General features: G+C 43.6%; 1 protein-coding gene and 1 pseudogene across 27 annotated transcripts in view; both read right to left on the bottom strand.

Annotated features, from left to right (window-relative positions):
- Positions 1-19,159, bottom strand: part of MAP4 (microtubule associated protein 4) — a 204,940-nt gene that overhangs the window by 15,723 nt on the left and 170,058 nt on the right. For 12 of the 27 annotated variants that reach the window (XM_077859059.1, XM_077859047.1, XM_077859048.1 and 9 more), the window contains 5 exons: positions 6,701-6,822; positions 5,687-5,902; positions 1,916-2,099; positions 1,260-1,319; positions 843-1,138 (listed from right to left, as the gene is read on the bottom strand). In XM_077859059.1, coding sequence (XP_077715185.1) covers positions 843-1,138; positions 1,260-1,319; positions 1,916-2,099; positions 5,687-5,902; positions 6,701-6,822 — 878 coding nt within the window. The remainder of the gene's footprint in view (positions 1-842; positions 1,139-1,259; positions 1,320-1,915; positions 2,100-5,686; positions 5,903-6,700; positions 6,823-19,159) is intronic. The other 15 variants (XM_077859054.1, XM_077859046.1, XM_077859050.1 and 12 more) reach the window with 3 other exon arrangements.
- LOC144290143 (short transmembrane mitochondrial protein 1 pseudogene) lies at positions 6,829-17,950 on the bottom strand (annotated as a pseudogene).

Here is a 19,159-nt window from a genome sequence, read left to right as displayed (position 1 = left end):
TGCCAGAGCCACAGCTTCTTAGCAAAAGCCACTGTCAGGGGCTTAGTCCAGACTAATCCCAGTGTCTTCCAAAAATACCAGGACTCTGCCTCATTTTGGGCCCCGTTCAATTTTTTAAAGGCTCTGGGTTGAAGCGATTTAAGCTATCCTACCGAGTGGGAGGTGGTAGTTTAAGTGCGAGAAAATCACATAGGAAATGAGAAGGTTACTGCTCCAAGGACTTAAACTGGGACTTTTGCCACTACCTCCCATCATTGCTAATAGCTGACAAATAATTCTGGGGTAGATACAACCAGAAAATCCTTGAGCTTCGTGAAGCACAGGGGCCTGCCCTGCTGCACTCTGTGGCGACTCTCCAGGGCAGCCCTGCCAATTAGGAAAGTAGGAGGCCTGCAGCAGCGAGTCATCCCAGCCATGAGAGGACACCCTGTCCTCCCTCAGGCAGCCTGCCTAAGTCAAGGCTCCCACCTCTTACAGCGCTTGCCACTCAAACAGCACAGGGGTAGGGAGCACATCTCTCACCTTCACACCATCTTACAGTCCTCCCCTGTTGCCTTGTTACTAAGTAAAAGAACCCTTTTGCTTCCAAACAAAAATGTAAGCCTAAACCCCAAAGTCCAGAACAGGAGCTCCTCTGATGGAGATAGGAAGAGAAAGCCCGCAGCTGGACTTGGAGCCCAGGCTGAATGACTCTAGCACTGAATCCGATGTCTTGAACTGCCCTTCCTCTTCTGTGGGCGCCTTGGGCTGATGTGAAGACATGCCTGGGGAATAGCAGGTGGGTGTGGCAGGGGAAGTAGCAAGGGCCAGCATGCTGAGGGCCCCCGGCCACCTGGACTCACCCGGCCTCCTCCAGGCTGGTGCTTGATGTTTTCCGTGGAGCCAACCTTGGAGCGGACGTTCTTCAGATCAGGGGCAGAAGCATTGGTAGAGAGACGGCTCAGCCTCGGGGTAGAGGAGCTGGGCTTGGTGGACATGGGCTTCTTGTCTGAGGAAGGAGTCCCAGAGGGCCGGGAAGGCGGAGGTGTAGGCTTGGCTCGGCTGGGAGCCACTCCTGCCGTGGGGGCTGCCCCAGGGACAGTGGTGTTCTTCTTCACGGAACTGGTGGTGGTGGTGGTCTTGGTGCGACTCAAGTCAGCTGCAAAGGTAAGAGTGAGAGATAACAAGGGTTCAGGAAGAGAGAGCAGAAGGGAGCCTTACAGCCACAGAGAGGTAGGGGTTTCTATTAGGGTTCCACAAAGTGGGGGATGGGGTGTTACCTGGTACAGACTTTGTAGCTGTCTTCTTCATGTCTGCAGGTTTTCCCTCAGTCTTGACAGCTGCACAAACATACACTTTTGAACATTAAATGTTTAACAAACTGACCTAGTGAGTGGCTCATCTAATCCTAAGATTCATTCATTCATTCATTCAACAATTACTGGAGGTCCCTTTTGGGCCACGAGCTGTGCTAGTCTCTGGGAATAAATGTGGAGTAAAGGGTGAAGACCATGCCCTTCCGGAACATACGTGGCCATGCATTCTATCTCATTCTTTTCTCCAGCCTTGCACGTGCCTTCCACATGGTCTCAGAAGTGGCTTCTCAGCATACACCAGTGGCACTGAACCATTTCTTTTCTATTAGGTAAGCCCATGACCATGATGTGCTGAGTATTGTGAAGTTACCAAGAAAGGGACAGTAATTCCTATCTGGGAGTCCATGAGAATCCTTTTTACTCAAGAATTTTCTGAATATACATAATTGCTAGCCTCGTGTGGAGATCAAGGGTCCAATTTTTGTGTACCCCATTAAGGACTAGTGCACAAACAGATGCAGGGCCTTCTGTGACGCTGGCTGGAGCTGGGGCTGGGCAAAGCCAAGGCCTCACCTTTCTCCCCACTAGTTCCCATGGGGGCGAAGGGTGACAGTACTCACCAGTGGGCCTCTTGGGCACAGGTGTGGGGGGGCTCCTGCTGCTTGACCCCGCAGAGGCAGGACTGGTGGCAGCTGTGGCTTTTGGAACAGTCTGGGTGCCCCTGGAGCCAGGCCTGAGGGCCGGGACAGAGGCTGGCTTGGATGGCGAGGCTCGCTTCTCAGGAATCTTTGCCTCTGCAATAGGCTGGTAACAGGGAAGTGGGAATAAGAGCTGCAGGTCACCAAGAGCCCCAGGAGGTCACGTTAGAGGACACCAGAAAACAGGACTACTGTGGATTTGGCACTTACTGATTGTAAGTAATCTATGCTGCTCTAACATCTAAGTCCTTCAGACAAAGTGAGAGGCGGGCCATGCAGGGTGCTGTGTTAGCTGGAGTCAGGAATTGGGGAGTCTAACTATCTCAATCCAACCTGAACCAGTGAGAATGAACAAAACCAGAAACAGAGACCACATCGCAAATGAAGTTTATCTCAGGATCTAATGTATTTAAATACATTAAATAAAATAAATAAATAAACAAATAAATACATTAAATACATCAGTATTTAATTACTTGACTAAAGATAAATAAATGTGTAAACAACACAAAAAAATAAAAATTATGTTCAAATTCAGTCATTCTTTTGGCTAAGATGTATCCAGGGAATGCTGGGTTAGGGCTGCAAATGGTGAGAATGTTGGCCTAACCAGTCAGATCAGAAGTCTGAGCTCCAACCCTTATTGGGCCCCCAACTCACAGTGTGTTCCTGGGCAAATCACAAGGCCTCTCTGGGCTTTATTTCCTCAGTTGGATAAAAGAGGTCGGAACAGAGCTCTGGGGACCAGCTTTGATGCTATGTAGTGTTAAGAGAATAGAGGAAGAGAAGTCTCTGAGAGCACAGGGATAAGACATGGTGGGTGGAGGGGCAGGTCTGACCACCAGAGGGAATGAGAAGCACTGATGTCACAGTCATGATTGAGAGCACTAAAGGAAAATCTCTCAAGTGCAGATACTTGGCATCTGGGTCACTCTAGCTCGTCTTTCATGGAGGCTGGGCATGTCGTCACTAGTAACGAAGGGAAGGAATCAATTTAGCTTGTTTCCTTCTACAGGAGTAGAAAAGAGTTCCAGGTTACTCACGAGAATAAGCCAAAGCACAGACACAGTGTGTCTAGCTCTTTTACTCTAAGAGAAATGGCCACACAGGGTAGTATATGTCAGTGGAGATGAGCAGGATACAGCTTAAATGAAAAATCAGCTAAGGAGGTGCTCAGAAATTAAGGGCTGGCATCTAATTAAAGTCTAACCCTGAAAAGGCAGGCTAATGACCATTTCTACAAATGAAGTCCCTTAGTACGGCAGGAAGAACCCTAAGGCTGGAAGTGGAGGAACTAGCTCAGCTACCAGCTCTGTTCAGAATAGATGGCAGGATTTTGTGTAGAGGGGATTCCCTCCTGTCTGCTGTAAGATCTGCTGTAAGATCAGATACTCTCTGAGGTCTCCTTCAAATTCTCAGTATTAGGACCATAATTCAGAATAATCTAGTAGGGTCTTCTTTTGCTAATAATAGTGGTAAAATAAGCTGGAAAAAAGGTTTTTGGGATAGATAGCTCTAAAAAATGTGACATCAGGCTTTTGGCTTCAGCAAGAACCAGCCGCTTTCCTAATTGGAGTTATTCTGCTATTTCTCAATTTTAATTTTCTTTTCTACTGGAATCCTGGATCTACTTATTTTTCCTAAATAAATTTCCCCCCTTTGTTTGCTTCTTCAATCTACCAAAATAAGGATAAAAATAAATTTCATTAGACTTTAGTTTTTAATCAATCTCTCAAAATATTTTCATCTGTTTCTTACCTAAAAAACAAACAGTAATAACTGGAATGCAGATCACTTTTCCAGGTAAGCTGTATCTCAAAGCTACAGCTGTCTAAAAGCTGTATAGCAAAAGCCATGAAAGAACAGTGTTGCCAGATGCCCTTAGCATCAGTGTTGGGAGTCAGCCCCAAGTTCCATACTGGCTCTGCCACCTATTAGCACTGGACCTTAGCAAGGCTATTTTGCTAAGCTATAAAATGAGAATACTAATACCCACATCATGGGTTGTTGAGAGACAGAATTAAAGGAATTAACGTATATACAGGAACCAGTACAGTATAGTTCACTGTTACTACTGCAGAGTGAAATTTCAAGAGACCTTCTCTCCTTCCTCAGCCCCCTTCTGTCTGCCTCAGGATTTGCTGTGCCAGGGCTTCAGTCACTTTCCCTCTGCCCTCTTTTTTTGTTTTTTGTTAAGATTTTACTTATTTGTTTGAGAGAAAGAGCAGGAGCAGTGGGAAGGGACAGAAGTAGAGGGAGACAAGCAGACTCTGCATGTAGCAGGGAGTCCAACATGGGGGCTCAATCCCAGGACCCTGAGATCGTGACCTCAGCCAAAGGCAGACGCCCAACCAACTGAGTCACCCAGATGTGCCCCCACCTCCACGCTCTTTTTAAAGACTTTATTTATGTATTAGAGAGAGCACACTCAAGAGAGAGAGAGCAGGGGCAGAGGGAGAAACTGACACCCCCCGGCCCCCACCAGAGAGCCCCAGCTTGATCCCAGGACCCCAGCATTGGGGTCACCTGAGTTGAAGGCAGACAATTAAATGAGACGACAGCCACCCAGGTGCCCTCCCTCTGCCCTCTTATGCAAATAAATCATCTTCTCATGATTAAGAAAAGCAGTCAACTGGGAAAATGAGGGTCAGAAAGCTATATATTCTAGCATTCTTAGTCTATGACAAGACTTCTCAATTTCTTTGTCAGGTTCCAACCCTAGACTACAATTCTTAGGTTCCACTAATTTTCTTTCTTTTTTTTTTTTTTAAAGATTTATTTATTCTTGAGTGAGAGAGAGAGAGAGAGAGAGAGAGGGGCAGAGTCACAGGCAGAGGGAGAAGCAGGCTCTACGCAAGGAGCCCGATGTGGGACTTGATCCCGGGACCGGAGGATCACACCCCTAGCCAAAGGCAGCCGCTCAACTGCTGAACCACCCAGGCATCCCCACTAATTTTCTTTACACGATTAGATGATACGCTAACATTTTAACAGGGAGAACTACTGCCCACCATGTACTGAAAGAACAATACCAAGCTGACTGAAAGGCTCTTCTCAAACAAAACGTTAAGGAAGGTGGCCATAGACTCCACCTGCTCTTCTAGAACAATCCTGTGAAGCCACTGTCGCTCCAAATGGACAAGTTTCTAGGCAGTAATATGCAGATGAGCTGGAAAACTGAGGAACTGCAGAGGGAGCCCAGTGAGAGAAGCCCAATGTCAAGAGCAAATGAAGTTGTCACACGTTGTTGGAATCTACAGAGATTAGCTGGAAGACCTTATTCAAAAAAGGAACAGGCAAAAACTCACTTCTGCAGGAGGATTAAAGAGAAACACAAGGAACCAAATCTAGGGAATATGATGTGGGAACTTACACCAAAAAGAGTACCCGACAGTATGCGGAGTAGGCCAAAATGGCTATCAAGTGTTCAAACAGGAAGAGCAAGGAAGAACTGGGGGAAAGGAAAAGAAACGTAAGCAGATGCAGTACTGCCTCGGAGCAGGGCAGGGAAAGGTACAGTCTGAAAGGCCTTCAGAGACTACAGATGCCCTGAGGGCCCTCAAGATTTTCAAGTCTCCTTCCTCTCCTTCCCCTATTCCACCTGCTTGGTTCCAATGCCTGGCAGCAATGAGAGGGATCAGGCCCTAGGAGGGGAGATGGTTTCCCTGGCACAGGGCTTTGGTGGCTACTCACCTTGGGTTTTGCGTCTTTTGAAGGTAAGGTGGAAGGCCTGGCAGTGGCGGCAGCAGGGCGTTTGGGCGGGGCAGCCGGCACTAAGCCTGAAGCGAGGCTCATGGGCTTTTTATTTGACCCACCCAAGGTGGTGGGAGCCGGCTGCTTAGGGAGAGGAGTGGGCTGAGTTTTGGCTTTCGATGTTGAAGTCTTGGCAGGTTGAGTGGTGGCCAAAGGCTTTAAGTTGATTTGTTGTTTTGTTTTGTTTTGTTTAAAGGCCAACATCAAACACACAGACAAAAATAAAAACAAATTAAAAAAAGTATAAATTGCACAATTCAAAGTAAAATCATAAGCAATGAGGATATATGCAACTGAAAAGCAGCATTCTGTTCTTCTGAGCTTGGTAAAGAGCGGAAAGAAGCCATGAGAAGGACAGAGAAAATTGGGAATGCGTTCTTAATGGCAGTGTCATGAATTCCAGTAGTTCAGTTAACTGAAGACTTAAATTCAGTAACAGCTTTAAAACAATCAACTACCTTCTGATGGCTGCAATAATTCTCGGAAGAAAAGTCAACAGCAGGTGATTAACACTGTCATTATTTGTGCCTTGTGGGGCAACATCAGCATGGTTCTGGGACCACATTGAAGTGTAGCATTCGTACTCTCCAATGAGTTATCAGTAAGTGTCTGAAGCTTTGATCCACCTTAAAAACCCGTGTGTTCTCTTTACACGAATGCAGATTTCAGAATCTATTTCTGAATAGTTTTGCAAATCCCTTTACTGTTGTTGTTAAGGGAAGCAGAAACAACCTCTACAGAACATTTCTACACGGATTCAAGATAATGGGATCAAAGGCAGAGATTTTAAGGACTGAGTTAGGCTACTATGGCAAAATATGAATATTTTCTAGAAATGTCCAAAATTGGGGAAGGGTTACTAATAGCTCAGAAAAAAAGAAATTTCATTCATGATTCAAGCAATAATAGCAGAAGATACTGTTTTTAAAATGGTAATAGGAGAAGACAACCCACCGCTCTGGGGACTACCTTTGTCTTCTTCTCCGGGCTTGGTGGGAGCTCCTTGTTCGGTGGGGTGGTGATGTCATTTCCGGTCACACTCCCAGCAGGCCGTCCTTCTTCTGGCTTACTTATTCCTAAGTGAGGGTAAAGTTATGCTAAGCAAATGTTTTTTGTACTCATTTCTAAAATTCAAGTCTTAGGAGAGACAGACCACTGACTACTAGCACTCCATTCTGAAGAAAATCCACAGGGCTGTGCTCTGTAATGTAGACAACACTCCCAAGTTCCTCTCACTGTGACAAGACCGTTTTAGATTCCAGAGAGTCAGGCAGCCTGTCCCTGTGGAGAAGCAACCTAAGTGGGATTGGCACAAATGACCAATGGAAGGAGACAGCCCTTAAAGTTTGGTTTCCCTTCCCTGGAGACTAGCAAAGGGGTTCTGTCACCCAACCACTAACTCCCCGAGCACAGAGGCGACAAAAACCTCTTCTACTGGAGTTTATCTCTTGGAATAAAGGTTGCTGAAAGATGGGCTAAGAGCCAGAGATCATCCAATGTCCTCCCCTTACTTCCTTTCCCTGTAAAGCACCACTTTATGGAGGATGCGAGATTAACTTGATCTGGTTCTTGCGGTGACCCAGATTTCCAACAGGGCTGAGGAGACCCATGAAATCAGACCCTAAGGCTATGCCCAGCTGCACCACTGTGGGGACGTAACTCCAGATCTCAATAGGGCTACACCTGAATGCATTGAAATACCGTGCAATTTATAATCTGGCTGTGGGAAAGACCTTTCTATATGGCACAAAATCCAGAAGCCACAGAAAATCAGTTTGACTAAGGAAAAATTTAAAAAAGAAAAAAATTTCAACATAGCCTAAAAAAAGGAAAATGATAAGAAAAGTCAGAAGGCAGACAATAAACAGGAGAAAAACTATTCAACATCACATCAAAGACAAAGAGCTTATTATATGAATTACTCCTATAAATCGATAACTCCTATAAAAGCCAACAACCCACTAGAATAATAGCCCAATGAGTATGAACACAGGCTACAGAAAAAGAAGTATAAATCAAAATACATATTGGAAATAATAAAAGATGGCCAATGTTTCAGAGAAATGAAAATTAAAACCACAATGAGATGCCATTTTTAACCTAACATATTGTCAGAAGTTAAAAGAGGCTCTGGGAATAAATAAGGATATTTGCTGTTGGTAAGTATGGACTGGTACAATTCTCATGCAGGGCAATCTTGTGGTGGCTCTCAAGATTAGATAGTGAAGTGTAGATAAATTCTAATCCAGATATCCAATTTCCAGAAATTTGTTTTAGAAGTATATTCACGCAGCAGCAAAACTGCAAATGTCAAGGTCTTCAGAGCATTGTATCTAACAGCACAGAACGGAAACACCCTGGAAGTCTGTTAATAGAAACAAGATTAAAGCATCATGGCAGAAACGTCAGTGTAATTTCTGCATCTGAAAAAATGAAGCATGACTAACATGGAACAATCTCTATTAAGTGAAGAATAAAAGGAAGGCACAGGAAAGTAAGATACCATGAAATCTGTTTGTCTAGAGAAAGGATGGGGGCAAAATACATTTCTAATGAAAATACACTTGTGCGTGTATTTTGACAAGGCCTTTGGAAGGAACTTAATTTGCAGAGTAGTGGGGCACAGACCTAAGTGGATGGGAGGCTTTATTTTAAACATTTTAAAACACTAATCTGAAGAAATTACAGAGTCACTAGAAGTTGCAAAGAAGTATACAGGGAGGTAGGTTTTGTGTATACTGCACCTAGCCTCCCCTGACACTACCTCCTGCCTAAGCACAGCACACTATCAAAACCAGGATACTGATTTCGGTACAAGCCACAGAGCTTACTCAGATGTTTCCAGTTCCCCATGCACTCACCTGTGTGAGAGTGTGTGTGCGTACACGTGCGCAGATACACAGTGCCATACAATTTTAGCACGTGTAATTTTACGTAACCACTACTAACAAGTAAGTGTGCCATTACCACCGGGCTCCCTCATGTCACCCTTTTAGAGCCACCAACCCCTCCCTTTTCTAATCCTAAAATCTCTGGCAACCACTAATCTGCTCTCCATCTCTAGAACATTATCTCAAGAATATTACATAAATGGAATCATACAGTATGTTCCCTTCTGTGTTCGGCTTCTTTCACCCAGCATAATGCTTCTGAGATGCATCAGTGTTGTTGCATGGATCAGCAATTAGTTTCCTTTCACTGCTGATCATATTCCCCAGTCTGGCTCTAGCACAGTTTTACTATTCACCTACTGAAGCTATAAACATTGATGCACAGGATTTTTATGAAAATGGTGTCACTGTTAGTATATGGAAATGTAGTTAATTCCATCCTGTGACCTTGCTGAAATTACTTATTGGTTCTAGGAGATTTTTCAGGTAGATTCCTTGGAATTTTCGATACAATCATGGCATCTGCAAAAAGAGCCAGATTTCTTTCTTCCTTTCTAATCTATATGCTCTTTTATTTCTCTTTACTTTGTTGTGCTAATCAGAACTTCCAGAATAACTATTAAGTAGGTGTGGTAGGAAAAGGCACCCTTGCCTTCTTCCCAGTCTATGGGGGAAAGCACTTGGTATTTCACTATTAAATGTGGTATTACAGTAGGCTTTTTTGTAGATTAAGTTGATCAAGTTGAGAAAGTTCTTCTAACCTTTGATGAGTGTTTTATCATAAACGGGTGTAGGGTTTTGTTGAGAGCATTTCTGTGCTTATGAATTATTTTTAGATTGTTGATATGGATTATGTGGATTTGGTTTTTTGATTACTAAGCCAGCCATGTCTATCTGGGATAAATTCCATTGGGCTGTTGTGTGTAGTTATTTTAATTATGTTGCTCGAAGTGATGTTAAATATTTTACATCTAAGTCATGAGAGATACTGGTCCTGTGTTTGTTTTGTACTGTCTTTGTCCTGTTTTGGTATCAAATACACACTTCATAAAATGAATGAGAAGTATTCCCTCCTTTTACATTTTCTGGAAGAGAATGTGTAAAACTGGTGTTAATTATTCTTTAAATATAAGGTGATCCCCCACAGTGAATCTCTCAGGAACTTTTTAATTAAAAAATCTAATTTCATTAATGGTTACTCAGGTTATTTCTTTCATCTTGGGTGAGTTATGTAATTTGTGGTTTCCAAGGAATTTCTGCTAAATTTTAAAATCTGGTGGTGTAAAGATTCTGCTGCTGTTCACTTCTATGTTTTTGTTTTTTTTTTTTAATTTTGATTTATTTATGATAGTCACAGAGAGAGAGAGAGAGGCAGAGACACAGGCAGAGGGAGAAGCAGGCTCCATGCACCGGGAGCCCGACGTGGGACTCGATCCTGGGTCTCCAGGATCGCTCCCCGGGCCAAAGGCAGGTGCAAAACCGCTGCGCCACCCAGGGATGCCCCACTTCTATGTTTTTAATGGCCATAGTGATATCCCCTATTCCTGTTGTTAGTAGTTTGTGGATTCTTTTTATCTTTGGCAATTTTGTTCTAGGTTTACCAACCATATTGGTAATTTTTAAAAAAGATTTTATCTTTTGGGGTGCCTGGATGGCTCAGTGGTTGAGCATCTGCCTTTGGCTCAGGTTGTGATCCGGAGATTGAGTCCCGCATAGAGTCCTTCATCAAGCCCCTTGTGAGGAGCCTGCTTCTCCCTCTGCCCATGTTTCTGCCTCTCTGTGTCTCCCATGAATAAATAAAATCTTAAAAAAAAAAAGATTTTATCTTTATTTATTTCAGAGAGAGAACATGAGTGTGAGAAGAACAGAGAGGAAGAGGGAGAAGCAGACTCCCCACTGAACAGGGAACCCAATGCGGAGCTTTATCCCAGGACCCTGGGATCATGATCTGAGCTGAAGGCAGACACTTAACCAACTGAGCCACCCAAATGCCCTTATTTTATTTTAAAATTTTCCTGTGATAATTTCCTCCTTGATCCATGGATTATTAAGAAGTGTACTTTTAATTTCCAAATGATTAAAGATTTTCCTGTGGTCTAATTATTGGTTTTTAATTTGATTCCATTATTGCCATACACCAATCTTTACACCCCCATTATGGCCATACAACATATTCTGTATGATTTTAATCTTTTAGGTATATTGAAGTTCATTTTATGACCTAGGATCCATCTTGGCAAATATTCCTTGGGTGCTTGAAAAGAATATATATTCAATTTTTTTGTTGTTGGGTGGAATTTCTGTAAATGTCAACTGGATCTTGTGTGATGGTATTGTTAAGTTATTCTTTATCTTTGCTAATATTCTGTCCAAGAGCTATATCAATTGCTTAGACTGGGATATAGAAGTCCTGAACCATAACTATGGATTTATCTATTTTTCCTTTCAGCTCCATCATTTTTTATATCACATACATTTTGAAGCTCTGCTTTTTGGTGTATATACATTTGGAATTGCTCCGTCTTCTGATGGACTGATTCTTTATTCTTTGCTCTAAAGTCCACTTTGTCTGATATTAATATAGCCACTTAAAAAATTTAATGTTAACATGATGTATCTTTTTTCATCTTTTACTTTCAACTGTGTATCTATGGTCATTATAATTGATATGCATTTATTGTAGACAGCGTGTACTTCAGTAATTTTTAAACAATCTATTCTTTCAATCTCTGCCTTTTAGTTGTAATATTTAGACTACTTGCATTTAAATTTATTACTGATAGGCTAGGGCTTATACTGCCATTTTATTACTTGTTTTTTTTTCCCCTCTGGACTTCAATTTTAATTATTTGGAAACAACATTAATACCAAATGTTTAAACATCCATTATAATTGCTATACCATGTAATCGGCATTATTTAAATCTGATCAGCTACATAAAACTCATCCATTTTTCTTTTTTAAAAAAAGGTGGTAGAAATCCCAAAGAATGAAGAAGACATTATTAATTAAAGGTCACATTTACTAATCTAGTACCGTAATTCCATCTTAGGCCATCTCAAGTGGCTGGAAAGAGGAAAGGAAGAGGTGAGAATGCTGGAAAAGCACAGTTCTTAACTCATGGCCCCATTTGTGCTCCCAGGGCACGCAGGATTCAGCAGAGAGGAAAATCACTGAGGCGGAATTTAAAACAAAAACCTGTGGTTCAGATGGTAAAGAGGCCCTCAAGAACAGAAGAATCAGAATATCCAGAAGGTAGTTCAAGAGCCCATTTCATGACTAGGAAGTTTCTTTTTGGCATCCAAGTCCTTTTTAATTTCTCCAAGTTCTTTAGCCAGGTGTGATATGTCACAGTTCTGAGCCAGATACATTCCAACCATCGTGCCAAAAGTAAATCCAAGCAGGAACTGGAGCATGGGGTCAGCAAGAAGGGCACAGAGGGCGGCTCTGTTTTTTTTTGTTTTTTTTTGTTTTTTTTTTTTTTTTTTTTATGATAGTCACACAGAGAGAAAGAGAGAGGCAGAGACATAGGCAGAGGGAGAAGCAGGCTCCATGCACCGGGAGCCCGATGTGGGATTCGATCCCGGGTCTCCAGGATCGTGCCCTGGGCCAAAGGCAGACGCCAAACTGCTGCGCCACCCAGGGATCCCGGCTCTGTTTTTTTTTTAATTTGTTCCCTGTTTCTATTGCCTTCCCCTGTGGGCTACTTGAACATTTTTAAAAATTCCATTTTGACTTTTTACTTTTGAATATATGGCTTTGCTCACTTCCATTTAGGATCTTTTATCCTCCCCACTTTTTACACAGAATGTCTTAGGTATTTCCTTTTCATACATCAAGCACCACATCAGATGGTACTGTAATTTTTGCTTTGATCATCAGGTATGATTTTTAAAATTCATGAGGATAGTCCACTTATATTTACCCCTACTTTTTTATCCGTTCCATTGTTCTCATTGTTCTTTCATTTCTGAAATTCCAAGCCTCCTCCTGTAATGGTATCTTATCTTTTTGAAGAGCTTCCTTTAAGCCTTTCTCTAAGAGTATATCTGCTAGCAACAAATCCTCTTAGTTTTCTTTTATGAATGTCATTATTTTTCCCTTTATTCCTGAAGGATAGTTTTACCAGATATAGAACTTGCAGTTGATTGTTCTTACCTTTTTTCTTTTTTAAGATTTTTATTTATTTGAGAGAGAGAGAGAGAGAAAAAATGAATGAGCAAGGGAAGGGGCAAAGGGAGAGGGAGAAGCAGACTCACTGCCGAGCAGGGAGCCTGATGCGGGGCTCAATCACAGGATCCTGGGATCACGACATGAGCCAAAGGCAGACACTCAACCGAATGAGCCACCCAGGCACCCCTGACTATTCTTTTAGTCCTTGAAACATGCGGTGCCACTTCCTCCTGCCCTCATAGTTTCTGATAAGAATCACGCTGTCATCTGAACTGCTGTTCCCCAAGAACTAATGTGTTATTTCTCTCTGGTTGTTTTACAGGTTTTTTTTTTTTTTTTTTTTTTTGTCTTTAGTCCTCAGAGTATAATTATATGTCTTGGTGTAGACTTCCTTAGGTTTTTCTCTTTAAGGTTCATTCAGTTTCATGAATCTGTAGATTTAAGTCTTCTAACAAATTTGGGAAAATTTCAGTCCTTATTTCTTCCAATAGCTGTTCAGTCTCATGGTCTTTCTCATCTCTTGGGATTCCAATGATCTGAATGTGAGATCTTGTATTATTGTTCCTGAAATTTCTGAGGAGCTTAAGTATTTTTTTCGGCCTATTTTCTCTGCTGTTCAGATGGAATAAATTCAATTGATCTGTGTTCAAGTTGACTGATTCTGATCTCTTGACATTTCCAGTGCAATAACTGAGCCCATCTGACATGTTTTTTATTTAATTATTGTATATTCCCTATCTGTAATTTCCATTTTGGAATTTTTTATAACTTGTTTCTTTGCTGATATTTTCTAGCTTTTCATTTGCTTCAAAATAATTTATCATTCCTTGTTGAAACAATTTGATAATGGCTGCTTTAAAATCTTAATTTTGTATGTTTGCATGTAATCACTGTTTAAATTGGGCATGCATGTTCTAGGTGTAGTTTCAATGACAATTTCGTTGCCAGAGCTCTTGCAATGCAATTCTGGCCTGCTGTGTTCTAGCTACATACAACTATCACTCAATCCCTGTTGGTACTTCCAGGCACTTCCCTAGGTCAGGTGGTTTCACTAGATGGGAGCTGAGTGATGCTGGACCCATAGAATGCAGTTTCTCCTGGCCTATTCTCTGGCTGCCTGGTGTTGGCTGACTTCCTGTTCAATCTCTGCAGGTACTGCAGGGAGAAGTTAGCAACTACCCGGCTTTTTGCTGCTGGAGGGAAGAGTGTAGGAGGAAACCTCCGAAGGTCCCCCCTTCTGCTCCTGGATGAAAGGCTAGAAGACACCAGGTCTGTGGGTGTCACTGGTGCGGTCACCTGGTGGGGGACTAGGGATAGGTCATACTGTAGTGTGGAACAGGCAACAGGTAGGCCCTCCTGAGCATTGCTCAGCAGGACTAAGCCCACTGCTGTTGTTGGAGATTGGTAGGGTAAGAGAGCTTCACCTTTCCTAGTCTTTTGGAAGGGGAAAGTAGGCTTTTCGTTTTTTCCTTCTCTTCCCCTTCATCCTTTGGGTATCTATGCTTGTTGGCATTTTGAGGTTGCAGGCACTCCACAGGGTCCAGAGCTGGGTACATGGAAGATTACATGACAAAACCCACACAACTCACTGGGCACTGCCCTTCCTCAAGCCCTAAGCTCCTTACCCAGTCTGTCCTCTTGTTTCTACCTTTCAGATTCCTTTAATAATTGTCTGCTGAATTCTTTTCAGTGTATTTAGAGGAGCAGCAAGAAAAAGTAAATCAAGTGGTCTTATCTTTTGTACTTTTTGATGTTTGAGACCCTATGTATTTTTAGTCAAAATTGAATTTGCTTTGTTTCAAAATTATGAGGGCACTTGGGTGGCTCAGAAGTGTCTGACTTCGGCTCAGGTCATGATCCCAGGGTCCTGGGATTGAGCCCCAGGTCAGGCTCCCTTCTCCCTCTCCTTGACCCTCTTCCTCTGCTCCTCCTGCTGCTGGTGCACATGCTCTCTCTCTAATAAATAAATGAAATCTAAAAAGAAGACGAAGAAGACGAAGAAGACGAAGAAGACGAAGAAGAAGAAGAAGAAGAAGAAGAAGAAGAAGAAGAAGAAAAACAAACACTATGCAAGGCTGCTAATATCTTTTTTTCTAAAGGAAGCTGAAAGAATATCTTACCAAATGTGTGACTTATTGCCATTAGCCTCAGACCACTATGAACATTTTTAATAGGATTTTTTCAGTAAACAACATGAACACAAAGTCCTGCTGCCTATGATATAAACATGTAACATTTCAACCTGTTTAAGTAACTGTCACCTAGTGAAAAACACTTGACACACACATAAGCAGAAACTGCTGGCTCCCTCCCAGATGGTGCTTCTCACCAGTGGCCTCCATCTTTGTCTCAGGGGTCTATGCCAACCAATTGCTAGAGACCACCAAAAGTCCTCATACTTTGGAAAAAGTGCTCAAAATAGAACTCATAACTGTTCCACAAAACTTCTCCCTTCTGTTGGATTCTTCTAGTATTTGTGCTACTACCTGCTGGGAAACAAAAGAGGAGTCGTAGCATCAGCTTTGACACCTCTCTCTCTCTCCCTCTCACCTTCCACACCCAGTTTTCAAGTCGTTGATTAGTTGAGTTCATCTGTTATATTTCCCCTTCATGTCATATATGACCTGCTACTATTACATGAATCCAGCTGTTGTCACAAGAATTTTTGCCTTCCAGTTCATCTTATCTACTGAGAACAGGTGAATCATTCCAAAGCTGACTTTGGACCACATTATTGTCAGAGGCAGCCACCAGTTGTTGTTGTTGTTTTTAACATCTTCCTGTATTTGAGATTTGGGTTCCAAACAACTCTTTAGACTTGTTCTCCCATTATTTCTGGCCACGTATGTACAAATGGCTTGGACATGTTTGCTCAACTCACACTCTTCTCCTAAGAGGCTCCCAGATGAATGAGGTAAACAGATATAAGAGTACGTATAAGGTAGCATCACATGGGGCACAGAGCCCAGACCACGGCAATCCAATGTCCTATGCGGACCAGGGTCACCAAGGAAGTAAGAGATGGCAGAGGAAAAATAATTCTCAGAAGGGAAGAGAATGGAACACATGTTTAGGGCAAAGCAGATGTCTTGAAAGGCACACAATGGCTGCAACCGGGATACACTTCCTGCGACTGGATTCCCTGAGACTCCCTGTCAATAAACACCTTTTTAATATATTGGAGTTCCTCTGAGTGTGTTTCCGTTCTTTGAAATTAAGTAATCCTTACAAGGGTGCCCCATGAATACTGGTCCTTGTTCTTTTACCTAATGTGAGCTGTCTGGGCTTCACACCTTTGTTTGCACAGGTTCCTTTGCCTGAAAGGCTTTCCCTCGCAATGTTAGACATCCAAGGCTTCCAAACCACCTCCTCCAGGTAGTGTCCATGATTCACAACTCCCTCACTGTTCCTTTCCCCCACCCCAATCAGATCATAACTTGCTTGACAACGTAATGACAATATCCAGCAACCAGCATATGGTAAGCGTGTTAAGTAAATGAATCTTTTTTTTTTTTAAGATTTTATTTATTTATTCATAGAGATGCAGGGAGAGAGAGAGAGAGAGAGAGGCAGAGACACAAGCAGGCTCCATGCAGAGAGCCTGACGTGGGACTCGATCCAGGGTCTCCAGATCACGCCCTGGGCTGCAGGCGGCGCTAAACTGCTGTGCCACCAGGGCTGCCCAGTAAATGAATCTTTATCTAGTTTTACCTACCTAGTGTTTAGTAGTGTCAGCACTTAAACATTTTCTTAGGTGAACAGATCAGTGAGGTTTGCAAGTTAGTTACTTGACATTTTTTTCCTACCACCATGAACTTCTGTTAGCATGAACGGGGATGAACTGGTTTTGAAATAAACAAAAATCTGCGCTCATTACCACCTAGAAGGTGTATGGCACAAGACCAGGCACCAGCGGATCAAAAAAAGGGGACACAATCCTATCCATGGGGGCTTGTGGTTCTGCCACAGCTAGAAGCAAGCAACAGCATAATATCTGAGTTCTTGTCATCTTGGAGTCCTAAGTCACAGAGGAGATACGAAGCTTCTTTCCTATCTCCATTAAAAAAACAAAAACAAAAACAAAAACAAAAAAACTGACTAGTCTTCTGGGGTCCTGAACTTCCCCTTCCCCTAGAATATATCACTTCTAATTTTAAAAGAAAATGCCTAAAAAACTTCATGAAAATGTACTCAAAGAATAAATGTTAGAGGAAGAGGCTATTTTTTTTTTTCTTTTTTTTTTTTTTTTTACAAACAACACACATGATTTAAATCCCCATTAACCAGCTTGGGAATCATGGCCCTTTGAGCTCAAACTGGACTCGGAGGAAAACAAGCTTTTGTAGACCACCAACAATAAGCTGGCGGGGTGGGGGTGGGATGGGGGTGGAGAAAAGGAGAGCCAGGAAGAAAGACAGAAAGCAGCCACAAAGACCATGACATTTAGTTGTTTATTAAGTGCAAGTCTCTCCTTCTCTCTCCTTTCTCTTCTCCCCACAAATTCTCCCCACACGTATACAGAAAGAGAAGACTAGAAGCAAGACTGGGTCAAACATGAAGAACAGGAAAAGAATATTAAATAGCCAGCTTCAAAAGGCTCTTTTTCCACTGGAACAAAAGTAAAATGTTCTCAAAAGCAAAATGGAAAACAGAGCTTGCACCCAGGCTGTGCTACTTAATGAGAGGAGGTTTGTGCAGATACGCCCATTGTGAATCCACACAGTGGCAGATTTTCAAGCAAGGAAATCAATCAGTTGTGATTGGATGATTTAGGGCTCAGAAATCATCTGGTTCAAACCAACAGGGAGCTGAGGGGTGAGAGGATGGGGGATGGGGTGGACAGGGTGACATGAGGTCAAGGAAGGGGCTCTTCTCCTTATGTCCAGCACCCTCTGACCCCATCAGCCCACACCCTCAAGCCCCACTACCCAAGACACCAGCAGCACTGAGGCTGACCTAGCTAGCTGCACTTTGTTCATGCTCTAGTCTCATTCCCAGCAACCTTCCCATGCAAAGAATTCCGCTTTCCCTTAGGCTCACAGACTCCAGCGGTAACAGGCTGCCTAACGCTCCTGCCGGTAATCTGTCACTTTGGTTTCTTCCTCGCTGTCTGCTTGTTCCCCATGGAAGCAAAATTTAGAAACATACCATCACGTGGGGTCTCTTCACACTGGAACGATGGAGTGCTCTGGGTTGCAGTGACCTGAATTTCTTTCTTCCCTGCCAGAGCTGTCTGTCCCGGCTGCTTCTCACCTCCTGGGCAGGCCTGGGAGCATGAATCCATTCTTGTTTCACTACCATCTTCGTGTCCTCTTTCCTTGCTACTAACTTCAGGGATCTGCTCCAGCTTCCCATGGAGACACAACCCAGTGAGGCCCAGCTCCTTCTTCCCAGAGTTGCTACCTACGCGGTTGCCGAAGGGGGTCAGCTCCTCTCTCTCCTTGGCCACAGGTTCCTCGCAGACCAAAGCAGGTGTCTGTTCGAGAGACGGGCTGGGCAGTTCCCCGGGGTTCAACGTGTAGCTGGCTGTCTGTCCCTCAGCCACTGTCATGGAGCGCCTGACGGCAGGAGCCCCCAGTTTCCTGGGCGTAGGACTTGGCACGGGGCTGCTAGTGAGAGGCAGCGGGCCAGAAGAAAGCTCTTCTCGGGCAGGGAGTTCAGGATACTTCTCTGCAAGGTTGACGGCTGGGGGAACTGAGAGGTGAGAACATTCTGACAGGGCCCGGCGCATTGCTTTCTTCGGCTGGGGCACTTGGTTGAACAAAGCCCCCTCCTCGGGAGAATTCGATCTCTCCTGCTCCTTCTCATGGTCTCGGTCATGAGAGCCAGCATTTACATATTCCTGGGTGAACTCCACCATAGTGATGGGTGGAATGGCAGTGGGTGAAGGGTTAACAGTGGGGGCTGGGCATGCGACAGCCACTGATGGTGAGGACTCACATTCAGGTGGCCCAGAGTTATCTTTCACTATCCCAGTCACCTGGCAGCTGGTGGTGATGCCATCCTCCTGTCCTGGAGTTGCTTCCCTTGAGCCCTGAGCCACTGCATGAAAGTTAGGGTTCCAGACACTGGTTTCTTGCTCCTTAACATAGCAGGTGGGGAGGTCAGCAGCCCCAGGGAAATTCAGATCCGGCTGGCTCCTGGTCTCTGGCCCATTCTTCCCTGCTACTGTTCCCTGAACTATAGAGGCTTTGTTTCTGTCTGGACCCTCTCCGGGTCCCACAGGGAACTCAGCTGTCTTCTGGTGCACCGAGTTCCCCTCCGAGGAATGGCAGGTTTCTGAAATCACATATCTGCTCTCAAGGTGACCCGAGGTTGCTTGATACTCCTTGTCCTGCACTTCGATGCT

Source organism: Canis aureus, chromosome 19 (assembly GCF_053574225.1).
Source record: "Canis aureus isolate CA01 chromosome 19, VMU_Caureus_v.1.0, whole genome shotgun sequence".
NCBI lineage: Eukaryota > Metazoa > Chordata > Mammalia > Carnivora > Canidae > Canis > Canis aureus.
This window is presented reverse-complemented; position numbering and strand designations above follow the sequence as displayed.